The 20,219-nt window shown below is 37.2% G+C and overlaps 1 protein-coding gene across 2 annotated transcripts in view; it reads right to left on the minus strand.

Moving 5' to 3' along the window:
- Positions 1-612: 612 nt before the first annotated feature.
- TGFBR1 (transforming growth factor beta receptor 1) overlaps positions 613-20,219 on the minus strand; it is a 36,292-nt gene continuing 16,685 nt past the window's right edge. For both annotated transcript variants that reach the window (XM_026115039.2, XM_064506811.1), the window contains exons 5-9: positions 13,632-13,799; positions 12,339-12,495; positions 7,708-7,832; positions 6,921-7,051; positions 613-5,072 (exon numbers count right to left, since the gene is read on the minus strand). In XM_026115039.2, coding sequence (XP_025970824.1) covers positions 4,947-5,072; positions 6,921-7,051; positions 7,708-7,832; positions 12,339-12,495; positions 13,632-13,799 — 707 coding nt within the window. In that variant the 3' untranslated portion in view covers positions 613-4,946. The remainder of the gene's footprint in view (positions 5,073-6,920; positions 7,052-7,707; positions 7,833-12,338; positions 12,496-13,631; positions 13,800-20,219) is intronic.

Here is a 20,219-nt window from a genome sequence, read left to right on the forward strand (position 1 = left end):
TTTGTTGTTGTTGTTTATTACAAAAACACAAACAAAGATCTGCTAGTTGCTGAGCCAAAACTAATAGCAGCACATAAGATGTCAGGTTTTTGTTACGGCTTCATCTTCACCTTCTTTCAGCAATATAGTATCAGTTTGTTATTTTTGCACAGAAACAATCCAATACAACACAAATAAGCTGGGTTTACTTCTGTTTATGACGCTTGCATTGAGGTCAGATGTTCAAGTCTCTTGCAATTCTCAGAGCTGTTTACACAGAAGGAGACCTAGGAGACCTAACAGAAGCAAAACTTTCTAAAACCAGTCATAATTATTTCACCCAAGAGATCAGAGAAAACAGCAAAGTACCTATTCACACATTATTGTGGGGCAAAGGAGGAAGATCAGGCACTTCATTATCCATAGGGATACATGGGATGGATTGCTCCAGCATTAGCAAGCAGACCCTTTATTTTCCTGATAGTAGAAATTCATTTAGAGGAAAGAAATACACTAGCACCTCACTGACTCCGCTTTTTGCCAGGTAAGAGCATCACACCCAAGAATATACCTACCTGTAACTTCTTCCTCTGAAGGACAACTTGCATACTTTGAAAAAAAAAAAAAAAGTCATTTATTTTTACTGCTTTAATTTCTCTACTGTAGTGTTAGCACTTAACATAAGCATCGCTAACTGTCTATTTACAATCCATTGAAGTGTATACTCTACAAATACAATACATGTTTTCAGAAATGTAAGGGGAAATACACAATTTTGTAAAATTTAAAAAAGTGACACTCATCTGTACAGGATCCTCAAATTTATCATCCAAGAAATAAAGTTTATACAAGGTAGTATCCACACAGCTATGGAAGGGCAGGTGCTACAATGACAAAGCAGCAAACTTGCAGTAATACAATAAAAAACAGAAAATGGATGTGTTTTAGGGCACCAGATAATACATTTAGTACCACTGAAGTTGTAAATTTAGTATACCCATATTTCTAGGAACACATAACTGCAAACCTGGAGAATGTTTTGAAAAATATTAAGCATTATATACACGAGGTAAATGTACCTTGGTCTTTTAAGAGGTAATTTGAGTTTAAAGCAACTGATATGGTGATGTTTTCTTTTACACAAAATGATTAACAACTTGTAATCATTTCAATGGCACAGTATAGACAAGGAGCTAACTAAAAGGTGAATTTCATGGCAATCACTCTCAGAACAATTATGAAAAAAAACAGCCTCTTATTCTGACACTTTCACGTCCCTACAGAATCAGTCCCAAAGTCTTTATCCTATATACATAGTCTTTTTCAGGATTACAAGTGGGACCATTTGAGGGTGTAAGTGTGCCATGCTTGGAGAGTCAGCTTGAGAAGCATCCCAGAACTCTAGCTTTTAAGGTTGGAAGGTCCCTGAAGAATTCCAGCATTCCAAAAACATTTCAAGCTTTTCAGCATCAGATCATTTCCAACATTCCTTATTCATCATGTCCATATCCACCCAGTCACAAGCCTGTAAACTGAACTGAGGCATCAGTGCTACTAGTGTCAAATTGATTAAATCCATGAAACTTGAGTGAATGTAAAATGCATTCATATTTACAACAAACATTTGCATCAGTATTCATCAGAAATTGTTTTGGTATACACTTGAAATGATATAAAATTAATATTTTGAATGCTAAAATATTTTGGTCCCCCTGGATTTCCAAGAGCAGATCTGGTGATATTAGAATCTTAATTTAAAAAATACTTATGTGTACCTGTGTCCATATATATAAGATATGATATTACACAGGTAACATTTAAAGTTACATAATATATACAGACACACCCCTTTGTAAAAAGGTGTTCAGTTTCTATAATGGAAAAGAACAAAGCTTTAAGTTGTGGTGTCAGAACTGAGGATACATACAGCTCTATTCAGAATTTTCCTGTTCTGCATTTCAGTGTGAATAATAAGGTTGTCCCAAAATAATTTTCATAAAGTCACACATTGTATCAAGCCTCCTTTGTGAGCTTTGTTTTTGCAAGGTGCTATTACAAGGTTAAGAATTAGAACAGCATACGAATAGTTACTATCAACTCAGGAGAATGAAGACTAGTAGGTGCACTTGTAGGTGCAACTAGTAGGTGCAACAAATTACTGTATAGTTGATAGAAGTAATCTGCACGTCATGATGCTGTTCAACTGCCTTAGATTCTCTTTTAAATGCATTAGAGCTGCTTGTTATATATTAGAAGACTGAACATTGTGATAAGATTTTGTAGTTGCTAAAAAACAGTAATGAAATTTGATGAATTACTGAAGACTCCCATGTCACCACTGAGATTGTTATAAAGACTGGAAGCATACTGGTAGCCTGACATTTGTAAAATATGACTTATACTATTTGTATCTATGGTGAAGAAACAGGTACACCTATGGAAAACCTCAGAATTTAACAAAGTTACCAAGTTTTTTTTTAAATAGGAAATTTTTGAAATTAGCATGAGGCTATATTTTACTACAGTAAATTCTACTTCCGTGCTGAAGTGTTTTCTTTAAATATTTGTCTAGATACACACAGCTTCTCAGAGAAGGATGCCAATGGGAGTTTGGATGCACTTAATCATTTCTCAGTCAGTCATAACTGAAAAAACGGTGGTGCACACCTTGACTGTCCAGTTACACAAAGGTATAGTTTACTCTATTTAAAAATACCTGCACAAAGTCAACTTCCAACTCCGATGGAGACCTGAAGCAAGCGAGCCTGACTGGCCAGATAATGCAGAACAAATATAAACCTGACAGCTGTACAGATGTTTAAACTCAATTGTTTTCTACTAAGAATTTTTTTTCTTTCTTTCCTCTGCAGGTGCCATCTTCCAGCATGAGTAAACTCATCCATAATGGTGGTTGAATAAAGTATTTCAATACGTACAGTTCAACCTCTGCAGGTCCATTATTCCCACATCATTTAAATCCATCTCCAAGCATGTGTTAAGAATTTGGAAACATATGAGTGTTATGAACTGCTTTGGCTGCTATACCTATACAGCCTGAACATACGCCTTATGCCACCTCTGTAGCCTCTTCTTACTAAAACCTATCCATCTTATTGCTCCAGCAACCATGTACCACAGACCAAGAAACAATCCTTACTGCTAACAGCCCTTTACCAAATGATACTCTTGCCAGAGTTACTAGCTTTGTCAAAAATTCTTGAAGTACTTTATGCTGAAGCATTTAACACACACACACACACACACACACACACACACACACAGAATTAAGGTTACTTAATAGTTACTTGGATAGTAGGATGTGTAGTGATGTGTTCTGGAGAGTAGGTGGTTAACCGTTAGGTGGCATGTTAGTTACCAGGCACATATAAATACAGAAATCCAAATGACTTTTTTGGAAATTAATGAAATCAAAGGTCAACTAGACTCTTCCTAATACTGCAATTCAAACATATATATTTATATACCCTGGAGACTGCAGACTTAAGATTTTCCATGTGAATTGCCCTGCTCCTCCCTGGATGTTGTACATTTGGGCAGGAAGCAATTCAATTTATGAACAAGGTTGCCAAAGTCTTCTTAAATTCTCAGGCAAATCTGGACTAAAGCTATGCATATTCTTCTGGGTTCTTATGACAACACAAGCCACCATAAGCTTTGTTCTTGTAACTATGAAGAAGATTGCTGAAATCCTCTGGTATCAAAGACCTGCAGGTCACCACTTTGTGTATGAGGCACACACAAAGTATGTGCATATAAACTCTATGAGCAGCTTTGAACTTTCTAGCACAAAAGCCCAAATAAAATTCTCCCTAATTACAGATGCACTTAATCTTCAATTGCAAATATTGTTCTGTAAGCCTAGAGACTCTGCAGAGCTGAGCAGAAGATATACTTTCCACAATTGATTTAAAGGAGCACAATCTCCCTTAAGAACGTTTTAGTCCTCTTGCTACTTCTCTTAAGTAGACAAGGGCACTTCAAGCATTTTAAAAGTACCACTTGATAAAAAGTCATATATAATTATAACTCATGACTTGACGATTACAAAAATATGACAGTGAACTAACTAGCTTACACTATTTAAAACTCCTACAGTGGTTTAAAGAAACAGATTTTGGTAAAATTAAAGACATTGAGAATTATGTACTCACTTGCTGAAAAGAGTTTGAATTAGGTCTTAGCTAAGCAAATGAATAATTGACTTTTGAACTTGTAATTTGGAAACCACAAGTACCATAGGCTTTGCATGTTCCTACTGTTTTGCATTAAAAAGACTGAAAAGCGGCACTTAGTGGTATAATACAGTCTATTTTGAAGGCAATGTAATGCTCTGAAAAAGTGAAGAAATAAAAACAGTAAGCATGTAGAAAGTATAGTTGCATAAATTATGTTCCCCACAAATGAATGAGGTCATTTTGTAAATCAAGGTAAGAATCCAAAAGATATACAATCTTATAGCTAGCAGAATATACTGCAATAGTACATTCAAAATCTGAATTAAAGAACTATGACAGTGGTTCAGAATACTCAATGTACCAGCCAGGACTAAAGTTGCTTAAGAGCCATCGATGCACTCCAGAACAATTTAGTGAACCAGTTCCATTTTAGAAGTGATCTTCATATTTTTAGCACAGTTAGCTAGAAGTTAAGACCAGCTATCAGCTTTCCAAATAAGAAGTTACAGGTTAATAAAAAAATAAAACTAGACTACGCAATAGTTTTTAAGTATCCTGGAAAAGAGGTGTTCATAGTGCACAGAAAGGACCCAACACAACTGTTCAGCATGTCCACAAAAATCCTGGGGCTAACAAGTGATGCTCCTATGAAGTATTAAAAGGCAGCAATATCCTTCTGTTCCCTCAATGAGGTAGAACAATTAACCTTCATAACACGCCACCTGGTGCGGATACAGATTTTTACAGTATTCCTCAGTAGCAAATCCAGGATTACATCTTTATCCCCTCCTGTTGACTAAGTTGTGATAATGTTTTCTTAATGCGCAAAGCTGTTAGCCTAGCAGCTCCATTGGCATACCAGCATTCCCGCATGATTTTTGCCATTACTCGTAATGCCTGCAAAGGAAAGAAAATAATTACATGCAATGCTGTTCCCATATAATAGACTTTGTTCTGCCTTGGCCTTTTACAATACACATTTCTGAAGTCTATTACTAGTACTACTGCTGCATGCAAGAGTGTTGTATTAAAAACCCCAAATTCTCACTTCATTACAGAAAAATAAAGTTCTTTAAAATACTGTAGAGGGGAACACTAGTATATTTTTTAGTACCACTTCATGCACACTAATATATTTGAATGAAAAATTAGCAGTTTGGCTGTAACCATTTTCTGAAATTTTGCATTAAACAAAAATATTCTTGCTTTTATTGTACCTCCAGTTGAAAAACAGTAGTAAAATAGAAGCAAACACCTAAAACTGGTACAAAAGTGCTGTGCAGCTGAGAATGTACTCACTCAATCACTTCCCTCAAAGTGCTTTTCAAGGAGTTAGTTTAACATATAGCAGTTCACTAATTTTATCAGCTGTCTTCCTCAAATTGAAGCTAATAACTCTGAAAACTCTTGGAGTCTCTTCATCTTTCAAACAGCCATTCCTTGAAATCTGTGAATGCTACTATCATGCAACAATGCAAGTAATGTAACAGCTATTACTTTGGTTATTAGTTTTAAATTCTAAGATTTTAAACTCAGGTCTATTAAAAAAAAAAGAATGGTTAAGTAAGTTTGCAGGATTGGAATGGCAGCACTTAAGAACTAATCTGTAGTCTGTAGGTGCATACTGCCTTTCCCTCCTACCTGCATTCTCTCACCAAATCTTTTCTTTCAGGCCTTCCCCTATGTATTCGTTTCACACATTCCACAACCCAGTTCCCTCATCTAAAGTACATCACATCCCAATCTCATACTCCTACATTAGCCTACTTCTGCTATTCTCCTGTGTTCTGAACCAGGAGCATTTGATTCTAGTCCTAGTTAGGCTCCTGGAGCAAGCAATATGAACAAAGTTGACTGGAAAGCTAGGAGTTTGTTGCTGTGCATACTGCTGCCTGGGAGCTGGTAAGCATCATGGAAATCACTCCAGAATCAGGTAAGCACTTCTACAGAGGCATGATCAGGAGCTGTCATTACATGCATACTCCAGTTTTAAGTCTTTGGCTTACAAGATCCTCAGCTTCCTAATAACTGTGTTCATATTTGAGTAAGTGCATACAGTACAAATTAAGAGAGATAAAGTACTAAGGCCATCATGGTTTTTGATGAAAATTCATCTACTACGCAATGACAGGGAAAGACCTCCGAGCTAGTTTTGCGTGGGCTTGAGCATGCACCTGAGGCAGTACAATAGTGCTGAAGATACCAGTTGTGCCCAACAAGCAGTACAACTCTGTTGGCACAGCACTGACTTCTAACTAGTGAGCCCCATCTGTTGAAAATGATAACCGGACAGACTTGTTACAAACTGATTGGCACGAACCTGCTTATAAGCTATAGATTGTTTTTGACTCGCTCAGGTATCTCTACTACCATCTATTATGTAATTTCTTTGCAATGATGCTTCCTGGATAATATAATCTGTACTAGCTTTGGTTACCTTTGTCTATTGCTTCACAGGAAGGGATCCTGGAATACTCCACATAGAATTAGCTATTCATTTTTATGACACTATTTTAAAAGTTTACGCATGACCAAAGATTAACAGCATTCAATAAAGCCAGAATAATTAGAAGGAAAGCAAGATCTCTCAGAGGCAAACTTCTCCCTTCAACAACAGAAATAAGAGTCAAGCACAATTTTTAAGCTGTTGAAATAAAAAAAAATAAAAAAAGTTTTAAAAAATTAAAATAAATAAATTTAAAAAAAAGTGTTCAAACAGCTTTAGCATGGTTAGCTAACACTCACCTCACAGCTCTGCCATCTGTTTGGAATATTGGGCCTTAACTTCTGCTCGCAAACAACTTTTCTCATTTCCTCAACTGAAGGATCTGAAGGGACGAGGTCATAGTATGGCAACTGGTAATCTTCATGGATTCCTGTAATTGGTTGAAAATAGTTTTACTTTAGTTAACACTTAAGTTACATACTCTTTACTTCTTATGTTCATGGGTTATTGGTACCAAACAATTTTCTTCCATTTTCATTTTTAAACTTACATTAATGACTGACAACAAACAAAAAACACCACAAGCTTTAAACGTATTTTAGGAGTGCTAAAACTACACTTGAATTTTAAGTTTTGAAGCTTGCTTATTTGAAAAAGATGGAAGCTATGTCTGATCTTTCATATGATATAAAGACATGCTTCTTGGAAGCAGATGATTTATTATACTGTGTTTTATTTTAAATAAGGTATTCACACCATCTGCACACATTACATCCAGCACTTACCTGAGTTTTGTCCCTTGCTCTCAAGAAGCAAACATTACCTTCACCCCTTTCTCTCCTTTATGTAAGGATTTTAGAGGAAAAATTAGTACAAACTAGTTCGTATTTTCTTCAGTAGCTATGGTTTATCAATTTACACAATGGTAGAATGAGCCAGTCATTTACAAGATTAACAATTAGAAAGTCTGAAACATGCTCACTTTACACTCTTTTTTAGAGAAAACAGTTTACTCAAACTTAGTCAGATTCTGCAAGTTACTTGGAATTCTTTAGTATGTACAGTTTTGTAAAGATTGCCACATACCACCAATTGAACATCGCCGAGCTATTTCCCAAAATACTAATCCCATTGCATAGATGTCTGCTCGCTTGAATGACTCAAAGTGTTTCATATTTATGGAATCATCTAAAACTTCAGGAGCCATGTACCTGTTTCCAATAAAACAGATTTAATTTCATAAGTACTTACAGTAGAGGATGTTCCGTTATACTGTTCAGCTCAGAAACAAGTTTAAATGCTTATGCAGAAAAGGAGACAGACTCAGAGTATATTTTATGAAGATTAGGATGTGCAAAGCTTCTTTGCTCTCCGCCTATACATTTCCAAAAATCAGTAAAAACAGTGGTCAAACAAACAACTGAGACTGACTGTATTCCTTAAATAGAATTTAATGGGAATAGCTATGTTTGAATAATCAACAGAGTATATGCCTGACAGTTTAGAAAATGGTAAGTAAAGAAACCTGAGTGCCAATTTAAGAGCAAGGAAATGGAGAGTACAGCTTGAAAAGGCTTAAGCCTTGACAAAAGGGGGGGGGGGGGGGGAAGGAGAGAACAAACAGCAAAAACAGAGGCTCCAAGTACCAGACTGAGATAAGCACTAACAGAATTCTCACATAAAGAGAAGCAGTTTACAGGAAGCTAGCAGTTCTTAACAAAAAGTAAACTACATTACAAGGCCTTAGAAGCATCCAACTTCAAAAAGAGAAACAATTTTATCTTGGGAGCTGATCAGCACAAAAATAATGTAGAGATTTTGTTGAAGAACACTTCTGAGACACAAGGGAAAAGATTTACAGGAGATAATCCTAAGAGTAGAGTGGAAAGGCTGAACTCATGGGGCACAAACTTAAAGGCAGCACTGTTAAGGGCTCTTTGGGAATAAAGGTTCTCTACCTTAAAGTAACTGATTCTTCCCAATACAATTAGTAAGTCCTACCATTAAGCAACCATGCATTTCATACATGCAAGACTTTTTGAATAGTAAATACATTCAGGTTACACATTCTGACAATTGTTCTCACATGAAAAAATTAAGGACTGAGGTGGTTATAGCCTTCTCAATCTTCCTGGCAATTTAAAGTCTGAGATAGCCTCTCAAATGATAAACAGGGATTGAAAGCTGGTCATAGTGTCCAAACTACAGTTACCTCACTTAGTGTGGCTATACCTTGTGTTGGAACATTCCAAGTAAAATGTTGGTGTGGAGCTCATCTGGGATGACTGACAGGCAGTATCCCTTTATGGTGCTGGAAGGAATGGTACTTGCTGCCATCAACAGCAGTTGCAGTATTTTTGTCAATTTGGTATAGCTCTTGCAGCTAAATCTATGTAATCCCTGGAGAATTTGGTGCATTTTTCTATTGCCTTGTCAATCTCAAATTAATAAAGCAGGCAAACAATGATACCAAGGCTTTAGAGAATGACACAGTTAACTGGTAAAAAAGCAACATGCATAGATTACTGAGTGGAATACAGTGTCAGGCAATAACTCAACCTCTGGAACTGACACAGGAGAAGCCTATGTACAATTTCATCCAATCAACATAGTACAAGAGTCCTAAATAGATTTTTTTTTTTTCTCCTAGCACCAGGGATGGCAGGCAGAATACAAAACTTACTCTTAAGATTAAATTTCAAGATTTCTTTAGGAATAAGCTTTAAGAATCTCAGCACTACTGTGTCCTATGGAAGTGACACAGGAGGAAGCAAGGGCTACCAACAAAGAGAAAAAAATGCAACCAGTAGTCCAGAAGTGATAACAGCATAAGCAGAAGATGAGTGTCTGAAGAGGAACATAAGATTTACTTTGACAGTACACATTAGATGGAATGCAGAGTCTTAAAATTAAGCCAACAAGATGTCACAATCCTTCACACGGACAAGGCTGAAGTCATTCTGGGCCACCTATATCAAAAGTCTTTTATTGAGAAAAATAAAACATTGGTGGGTTGGTATTTTCCTGCTCTGCACAAGGATCTTGCACACATATTGGATAATCTTCTTGTGCTACTTAGTGTGCTTGATGGTATAGTGAGCAACTGGTCTAGAAGAAAGGATATTTGATCCATCTTAAGATCATATGGGGAAAAAGAAAGATGGAGCTGAAAATCACCACCATGTTGCAAGTCTATCGGCAAGAATCACTTAAATGAGCAGTATAGGAGGTTCCCTCCCCCTCCCCAATTTCTAAGTCATCCTAAGGACAAGGGATTTAACAGAAAAGAACATAAAAGGTCTGAACTTGGTAGTGGCCCCAAATTCATACTCTTAAAAAAATAACTTCCATTTAATTTCTTGGCAAACTGACTTCTTACCAGAATTCTCCATCAGCATTTATATTGGCTTTGGCTTCCATAACAACTCAGAATGCAGATTAATTGCTCAGAAAGAGATTATTGCTGGAACAAGAGGTGAAAGGCAAGTAGGTCATCTAGTGCAGTTAATGGAATAGCTGGAGTTTCACGGCTATCAGACAAAAGGGAGTGAAACATCTCCTTAGCAATTTATGTATCACAAACACATTGCTTGTCAGAAACAGTGCTTTGGGTTCTGGAGAAAACTACTCTACATAGACTAACATGATAGGTTTTGAGCTTCTGAACAAGATGTGCAGCTACCCTCCAAGAATGCAAGGACAGGTCTACAAAGGAGTTTATAAATGATGTTGAGTATGGCCATGCCTAATATTAGATGCCTGCTGGCTTTCCCCAACACCCTCTGCCCTCCCAGTCCAGGACTCTTATTTGCTTTAATTTCTAGTACAACACACAGGGAGCTTGGTGTCATTGACCAGGACCCATATACAACATACCAAGTGCAACATTTCCCTTCACTAAGCCTATACTCCACAAGCACAGTTAAATTCTGCTTGTGTCAGACTTGGACAAACTGTAGAAGGGTGCCCATGCTAAGGTAGAATTCACAGCCAGACTACTTCTCATAATTAAACTACCTACTTCAACTATAAAAGCGACAGTTTTGCCATACTTCTCAAAAAGAAAGGAGAACTGGCCTACTTTTTACTTGCTTCAGGGGGAGGGAGAAAGATTTTATTTCTTTCTCAGTTTAAAGCTCACATGTTCCTGCTTTATACTACAGGCCAAGCTGAGAAAACACATATTAACAACCCCACTGAAGCTAAGCCTCTGAGAAGAAAAGAAATAAAGATTCATTCAACCAGAGAGAAGGATCACCAGTCGGACTCGGTGCTTAGAGCACTCACCTGAAACGAGTCTTGCTTTCTCCCTAGACCATATATTTTACAATAGACAATTCCTGGAAAGATCTAAAAATGGTCAAGTCACCCTGAACTTGCACACAAAATTTCTCCATATGCAGAGGAGGTACCCACAATGGTAGTCATCAGTGGGAATTAAAATTGCCACAGAACAGATAAGATCTTAACTTTACTATGAAAGGAGGGGCAGGGGGAGGAACTTGAAGCCAAAGATGCAGAGTTATTACCTAACTATTCACAAGAGGGAGGAAGAGGGGACCAAGTCATGAGAATGAACAATTTGCAGAGGGGCTGAAGTGACTAATGCCTTCAAAGAGGAAGTGGATTTAGTCTTGCTGCTGTGAGCAGCAGCGAGAGAGTTGCTACTGCTTTGCCCTTGCAAAGCAGCATGAGGCAGATGAATAGGCAGTTTAAGAAAAGATCTTGCAAGCAGGATCCACAGACATAGCTGAACAGATACTTCCTCCAAAGACTGGACTGAAGAAAGTGACTGATTTGCATATCATTTTTCTTTGCATGTAGCTGTAGTAAAAAAAACAAAGTCACTTTGTTTTATTTCTTGCATACAAGCTAGATTTGTAGTGACATAAAAGGTTCAAGTAGCTGTTCGCTGTTTCTTTACTAATGATTACCGGAGACTTAGGGAAAGAATAATAGCCAGTATTTTGTAATCTAGTGATAACTCAGAAAACAAGTCTCATTTGACCATTGGTGTAGAATTTTTTAAATGGACAAAGGACTAAATACAGCAGAGCTTTAGAACAAAGTCATTTCCTGTAATTTCAGCAATATAATCGTCAGAAAAATAAATTCCAATACAAGTTCCAAAAGCCTTACTCCATAATTAAAAAAGCCACTATGTGCATCCTAGTTAACTGTAACACACACAACACAACTGCAGTATCTCTCACTAAAGTGAAGAGAAAGAAAAAAAGTACTTTTAGATGTATAGGCTGGAGATTGGGCAACGTCAGCATAGAGTTTTGTCCAACACTGCTAGCACACACGTTCAGGTTAATCTTGTGCAGCCCCAAATTACTATAGAGCTTCCATGCATTTCTCAGTGACAGAAGTTTTACTGTAAGATCACCGATATACCACTGAAGTTATAGGCTTCAAAAGGATTTGCCCACACTGGACAACTCCACTGCTGTGGTTCACTGTTAGTGAACCACACACACCTATTTGCTATATAGCTGCACAGATTATTAAAGGAAATTAGTCCTACCTATCTTCACAGCATAGCTTCCAGTTATTAGTGTCTGAAGCGCCATCAATGATAAGTTACAGCCAACAAGTTTAACTGCATCAAAACAAGTGCCATTCATCAGCTCTTAAACAGTTCTTGTAAAGACAATAAAATACGTTATTTCCAAATTCAGAGGTAGGCCTTTAAAGAAAGGGAGCATACTGACCTTTTTGTTCCCACTCTGTGGTTTGGGGCAATATCAATGGTGTCCGTAGCTGAATCGTGTCTTACGGCCAATCCTAGATCTGCAATGCAGCATGTTCCATTCTTTTTTACCAATATATTCTTTGATTTCAAATCTCTGTGGGCAATTGCGGGTTTTCCTGGAAGGAAAAGAAACAACAACAACAACAAAAAATTAGAAAGGGCAAGAAATCTCTACTGCTAATAAAAGACAGCCAATATCATTAATCCTGGTGCAGGTTTTGATGTTACTAAAATATCCCTTCTAGTTCTGTCATTTCACATGTATTATCAAGACTACCTCCTGAAGTTATTCATTGTGGACTAGCTGGCTGTCCAGAAAAATACATAAAGTATTTATCTGTCTCTGCTGCTCTTCTCCCTCTTCCTGTGCATGCATATGCTGTGTGCACGTGCACACACACTACTTGCCACAAAAAGATTCTTAGTATCTATTGAAACAAACGTCCATTAAGGATGATTAATAAAAAGAAAAACCACACACACAAATCAAGGTTATAAAGTACAGGCACCACTACTTAGTCCCTTCTAGTCATTTTGTATGAAAAATTCTTGAGCAGTAACAGGTGGATATAGCACAGAAGGGAAGGTAAAAAAGCCCAAACCGGCAGAATACGCAAGCATGTCTCACTAAAGAGTCAGTCATAAAAGCCTACCACTACTAGAAACATTGAATGTTTTAACACTGGGAAAGCTTAGGCAGTTTAGGCTCTTGAAGGAAACCTAAATGTTTTTTGCTATAGCAATAGAAGAGCAGCCACTTTAGTGTGTAAAGGAACTGGAGCTGGGGGTAGCAATCTGCCTGGAAGTTGAGGAAGGGAAGAGAAGCATACTAGTATAAGTTGCCATACCCTGAGGAGTTTACTGTGCCCCCTGTTTTTTGTTGTTGTTGTTGTGTAACGACAGTAATGGTAATGACGGTAAAACTTTCATTCTGATATTGTTCTCAGTACAAACTAGTACCAAGACACACTGCCTACATCAAATTAAAACATTCTATTAGTTCAGAACGTATCACAGGTCCCAGACAGACTTTCCAATTCACTTAGCTTCAAGGGATTAACCTGGGTATCTTATCTTTGCTGATTTCCACTGCCTCCTCATCACACACGTAAGTAGCTATCTGCAAAGCTAGTAGACCCTGGACGTGTTTAATGTTCTAATGAAGAGAATTATAGTAGAAACAGTTACATATGCATCATTTTTTAAAATCTAGTATTATCCACATGACAGACAGAACAGCTGTTAAGATTACCTTGTGTGCCAACAATTTCCATGTGAAGATGTGCGAGGCCACTGGCAGTAGACAAAGCTAATTTTATCATTCCTTCCACAGTCACTGTATACCTGTTCAGGTAATCAAAGAGTGATCCATGCTCATGGTAGTCTGACACCAACCACAGCTGAGTCCAGGTACCATTGTCTGCAAAATAACACCAGCATGAATATTACACACACTCCTCACATACCCCACCACATACTTTTATACGATGTTTATGAAGTCCGAATTACATTAGGCAGGTACCTCAGCCAGTTAGACTTTTTTTTAATTTGTATTTCTATCCCTATAACATTTAAAGGCTTCTGTAAGACCTGGGCCTACCATGCAAGACATTCTGAACAGTTTGAATAAAAGAATACTATCCAAACTAAAATCTGAAATTCAATGTCACTATTATTCAGAAGTGAGTTATTAGTGTTATTAATCAGGCCCTGCCTTCTCCCAATTTTTCTGTCGGAGGAACAATGCTGAACGCATGATGCAGAGCTAATGCTGCCAGTGTCAGTCCATTCTAGTATAAGTGTCCAGGCTACCTAGAGAAATCTGAAGTTTTTTGCAAGTTTACTATGTGTGATCTTACAGCTTCACTTGCTGAATTTTGCTTCTCTGGACTAGTCATTTAGGGTAATAAGGGACAGAGGGAAAACGACCAATTCTTTCCCACTCTCAGGAGTATTTCTTCTGTGTAACACTATGCCTCACTTCCAAATAAAAGCCTTTCAAGCTCTGCCCCATGATTCCTTCAGTCTCCCCATAACCTATCCAGCCTCAGCCTTGGAGGCAAATTCCAAAATTACCAGCAGTTGGTGGATTTTTGTCCTGCAGTAGAAGCCTGCACGCAACAATCTGACACATTACTCTAAAAGCAAAACCAAACTCCACCTCTCACGACCACCAAGATGCTGGCCAAAGATGAGATAGGAAGGTAAAGGAGGCACAAAGGTAGAGAGTGTGAAAGACATTGACTATGAGAAAAACAGTTTGCTGAATGATTTTTCACAACAGAGGCTATAATACCTTTGCAGCATATCCCAAGATCCACACACGACATTTAAGAGCAAATTGTTCGAATTATTAAACAAGCGGACACAGAATACTTCAATGTTTAAGCCACAGACAGCAGACCACATTAAAGAAATTCAAATCAAGAAAAAAGTCTGAGCTAGGAAGCAGGACACAGTAGAACAATCCTGCCACTAGACAGATTTTTCCAATTTTGTCGTTTTAAAAGCAGGTCTCATAGCAGACCTGAGAAGTGTTTTTGTTTGTTTGTTTGTTTTTAAAGCTACTTTTATAGAACAGTGTTTTGTCTTTTTAGAACGGTAGCTACCCCACAACAGATTCCAGCCGGACTTCTACCCTGCCACTATACAGCTGCTATTCCTAAAGAACAACTGAAAGAACTCAGCCCAAGCTAAACAGATCTCTCACGATGTGGCAGTCCCTAAGGACTATCAAGATACATAACTGAGAACTAACTATGAAGGACAAGGAGAGAAATGAATTCAGAAGCTAATTCTTATGATATACATACCAGTGAGCAAACTGAAAAATTCTTAAGTTTCCAAAAGAGGAGTTTCTTACATTCCCTTCCCTTTTTCTTTCACTCCCCTCAGAAAACCTGGCTCAGATTTTGGGGGACAGGAAGGTGGGGATGCCTAAAAAAAAAATCAATATCAACTTTCAAGAATTCCTTTCACTTGAAAGTTTCTAGAAAAGCCAGAGATTCCAGTTTTTTCTCTAAAAAAGACCAAAACAAACAAACAAGGAGTAGGCAAATAAGAGCAGTATATATTCAAGAGTAGGTAAATAAGAGTAGTATATATTCAAAACAATTCTAATAATGGAAAGAGAATTATGACCTTCTACTTACATGCTGATTAACTAGTACACTCCTGAACACAAATTATACACAAGGTCCACTCTTAACTTAGTTGTTTATGTGAACAAGCAAAAACAAGTAATCAAATGCTCTGATCCAAAGACTGTTGGAAAGCTACTATTGCAGTGGAAAGATAACTCTTACAATATGCCCACAAAAATAATTCCTGAGCTTTGTTTTTTTAAAAGGCAAACAAGGAAATAAAGATTACTTCTTAAAATCTAGGGCTGCTTTCTCTTTTCCTACTTTGAATAGCCAAGTAAGTTTACTGGTAGAACTCAGCATCCTAATAAACGCAAATTTTTTTCAAAAAAATTATGGTCCCTGAAAAGTCAAGTCGGTTCAACAGCAGTGAGTTACACTGAACCAGTTTCACAGAACCACTAGAAATTCATGTTTACAGGCATGTATGACTTTATATATTTGAGGTAGTATCAAAGAGCTCCAAAAAGTTGTAGAAGTTCAAAATGAAACAACTTAAAAGTCAGAGCATTCTCTTCACCCATTTGCATTCTACTGCTTCACCAGTTATATCCCTCTGCTGCCTGAAATGATCCTCTCTCCTGGGCATTAATGCTATACACATTTGTTTGATATTTGATTTCTTCTCGTATTTCCTATCAATACAATTCCTTAGGTGTCTAAGCTGGACACCAATAAGTAGGGAATTAAACAGTGATGCCCCAAAGTAATCTATTTTAGTTGTCTAACAGACCTCTTGTTGCATTTAAGCAGGTCTTTCAAAGATGCCAGAAAGTTTCAAAAGAAATAGGTAAGCTTTGTTGAAAGGTAAATAGTCTTAAACTGTCTGCACAGTCTTAAACATGGAGGGATGGATTTAGAGGTTTGATCTGTCACAGAAGTGATGCCAGCACCAACACAACCAGCTAAACTTCAATGATCCCAAGTCTCATGCAAGATTTGATAGGTACCAGTAGGTGACCAAATATCTGAAGAATTCTGCATCAGGCACATGAATAATAACAGAGTTGAGAGCTCCCTTTAATTTTCAATTTTCCTCTTGTAGAGAAAAGTTATCATTGCTTTGAATCAAGATTATAGTGTCTTTGTATAAAGATTTTTTCTTCTTCCTATCTGTAGGCACCCACTTAACAAGGAAGTATCCTGTTAGCTATAGACATACCTACTTTTCATATTATCTAATTTATTACCTGCAAGTCTAAACATTTAGCCTGTTCTTACATTCTTTCCAAAGGAGAAAATACAAAGCTGAGCTTGATACTCATTCTGAATGGAGCCATGCTTCTTTCCCATTGTATACCATGTTTGCAGCCCTCTAACCAGATTTTAACACAGAACAGTTCTTACATCCACACTTACACGACTTATTAATTACAGACAAGTTGAAATGCAGCAATAAGTACATCAATGTACAGCTATTAGATAGAACCTACTACATTTTCTAAATCTCATTATATTTGACAAACCACACATGTACATTTCTTCATGGACCTAAGCAGAAAGCACAATATTATGAACGTAACCACCCTGTAAACAGTACGAGAAGACTTATTTAGCGATCCTGAGTCCATTTCTGGCTGCATAGTAAACAGCATCTGCCACGAGGCTTTCAGTCACAGGATTTGTATTATCAGCTATGAAAAAAGTAATTATGCTCAGCAGTAATTATATGCAGTAGCACAGCCTGACAGTTACAAGGTAACCTAATTTAATTCATACACACTCTATGATCAAGAACCTCAAGCAATTTCAGTTTTAAAACATGACAAGTATATTGGTTTCTAAGAACATGCATAAATTCAACAGCTAGGTTATGGTTATTTCCTCTCTTTGGAAGAAATCTTCCGAAAATATTTTAAGACCATCAAATCACTCAGAAGTGAAAGGTTTCTCTTTTGTAACAGAGTAAGAAAATTTGAAGTTGCGAATAGAGAAAACTTTCCAATTTGTGGTTGGGAGACCAATTACAGCTTGTGAAAACAAGTTAGTGATTTCCAAGCAGCATCTGTCTTAGACAAGCTACCTCTGAAGAAAGGCACTTATAACAATTACCTAACCAAATTTATACAATCAGATTTTAATTAGTTTTTTGGTGACGGTATTGACATAAATAGCATTTTTCATATTGGTTCTAGTATAAACATTTGAATTTGGTATGCACTTGTTTTTAAACAAAAAATTAAGGTCTGACAGTATTGCTTAGCACAAAAGTTTTGAACTCCTAACATATGCTTCCAGTTGAATGCTTAAAAGAAGTTACAGAAACTGCTGCTTCTGTAATACTGTTTAGTACAACGTCTCAAAACAGAGAATAGGATAGCACTAGCCTTTCTTGGCAGGCAAGTGACATAATGGAAAAAAAGGAGGAAAACTACCAGTGGAAAAGATCAGATACAGACAGAATCTATAATTATAAAACACTCAGGAATGAAACACGGAGTTTAAGGAAAAAAAACTATTTCTGTGTCTGGAAGTTTTATCATTAGTGAAACAGCATGACTCTATCACATTAAGATATTCATCTGATTAAATCAAAACAAAGAAGAAAGGTCATGGATAAAAAAAACCTAGAGCTGTGGATTAGTAAGATCTTCCAGTCAAGTTTTCTCTTCAGTTTAAATTCAGAGCTTCAGAAAGAATAAATGGCTCAAACACCACTTCTCGCAAGAAGAAGAAATTCTGCTCATTTCCCTGCAGCATCTTGCCTATCATCATCATTCTTGGGGATTTACTTAACATGTAAGGAAGTCTGAATGAGCAGAGCTCAGAACTTTCACCTAGAAAAGTGCAGCTTTCTCAACTGGGTGGAAGAAATAGAGGAGCTGAAATATTTTAGTGCCTAAAGCTGTCTGAAATAGTGTACAGTACAAGACTTTACCTTATTAAAAGGCGCTTAGTTATATTAAATTACAGTTAGACAGCTGCACTGAGGGAAGTCTTTAGTATTGTAAGAAGAGGTTGCTACCCTCATTTTCCTGCTAGTAGAGCAGTGTAGTTGAGAATTCCCTCATACACTTTAGAATTGGCTTATCTAGGTTTAATCGAGTTACCTGTTTAGGTGGTTCAAATCAAGGTGATGCACGGCCCAGAACGTAATTTCTCTGACCTAACTATTTTAAGGTTAGCATATGCACCTGGCTGAGTAAAGAGCTAACCAGAACAGAAATCATCTAGCGAGACAGAACATGACCGCAGTTAAAAAAGTGTGCATCGCTTTTCAGTCCTCAAGCTGGCTTAACAATAGCACCTATTTCCCAGTAAACTTTGGGAAGGTAAAGTGCACCCAATATAGCTGTGTGGGGAGGTAGACAATAAGAACATATGACTTTAAGGGACACAGAATGTCTAAACAGCATAGCTCTAGGAGCAAAGAACCATTTGAGCTTGATACCACTAACTGGACTGATCTACTTGCTTTTGCATAAGTTTTTACATGCACCCTCCTGCCTGAAGGCATCACCAGACCCTCAAATTCTGTAGCTACAATGGCCAGCCAGAGGTTTCCCAAAAACCTGTGAAAATACACAGTTGTGTTGAGACAAAAGACCTTATTAATGTTCTTACTAGAAGAGAGAACGCAGCACAAAACTGGGCCACATTTTACATCACAAAGTACATCTAAAGAAATGTGGAGTCTTGAACATTCATGACGAATATATGAGAACCCACTCAGAGTTCTTTTCCATACACCACTGAAACTTTCAGCAAGCACTGAATTGGAATTGCACAAGTAGTTCTTTGTACTATTGTATTTTACTACTATATCCAAATATACAATGTGTTGGATATACTGTCAGGTTCCTGCAGTTTAATGACTAAGTGTATTCCAGCCAGGCTGCAGTAATTCCTGAGCACACTCAAATCTGCCTATGCAAAAAACAAACAAAACACCCCACACGCACCACCAAAACCCACAAACATGCAAATTTTCACAACTGCTATCATTGTGAACTAACATTTCATCTTGCATCTGATCAGATTTTTAATCAACTAGCATCAGCATATAAACTGATTGTTAATACATGTTTTTAAGCTCACTGTATCAAAATGAGGCTTTAGAGACATTTGCTTCTTTCAAAGTGAGATGGTAACATACCTGAGAAAAATGGAAGAACTACCTCCTTAACCGCCCTGTGTGTTCCCCCACTTAATGGGGTGTAGGTGGTCTAAAGTATTTTTAACTAGATTTGAGTAATTAACCTCTTTTGATATTCAGAACTTCTGAATATTTAACCCAGAGATATAATGATGAGACTTCCTTGCTGAGAAGGCTCAGAAGGATTTATACTGGGAAATGGGGGGGGGGGGGGGGGGAAAGGAAGGTGCTGAGAAACAAGTTCACCTTTCCACCTTCACCCAGTTAGTAATACTGTTAGAAAATAGGGAGAGTCAAGAGTACTAGCATTTTTAAACACATTGTCTTCATCCACTTTTTAAATAAATTACCAACCAATTCTCAAGATACTTGTTCTAAAGCCATAGAGCCTCAAAAACAACATGACTTGTTAACTGAGGAAGTTTTTTCTCCTCTTGTATTAAGAAGAGGAACCAGAAATATTAATCTTACATTAAAGGAAACTTAAAGACGACCAAAGTAAATGTGTATGTCTGTGCAGTCAAAAGAATTCTTCCTACTGTATCTAGAACCTGAGCCAGCAATTAAGATTTTATCTTTTTATCATCTTTTTGGAGCCCAC

The sequence above is a fragment of the Dromaius novaehollandiae genome, chromosome 2 (genome assembly GCF_036370855.1).
Source record: "Dromaius novaehollandiae isolate bDroNov1 chromosome 2, bDroNov1.hap1, whole genome shotgun sequence".
NCBI classification, from domain to species: domain Eukaryota; kingdom Metazoa; phylum Chordata; class Aves; order Casuariiformes; family Dromaiidae; genus Dromaius; species Dromaius novaehollandiae.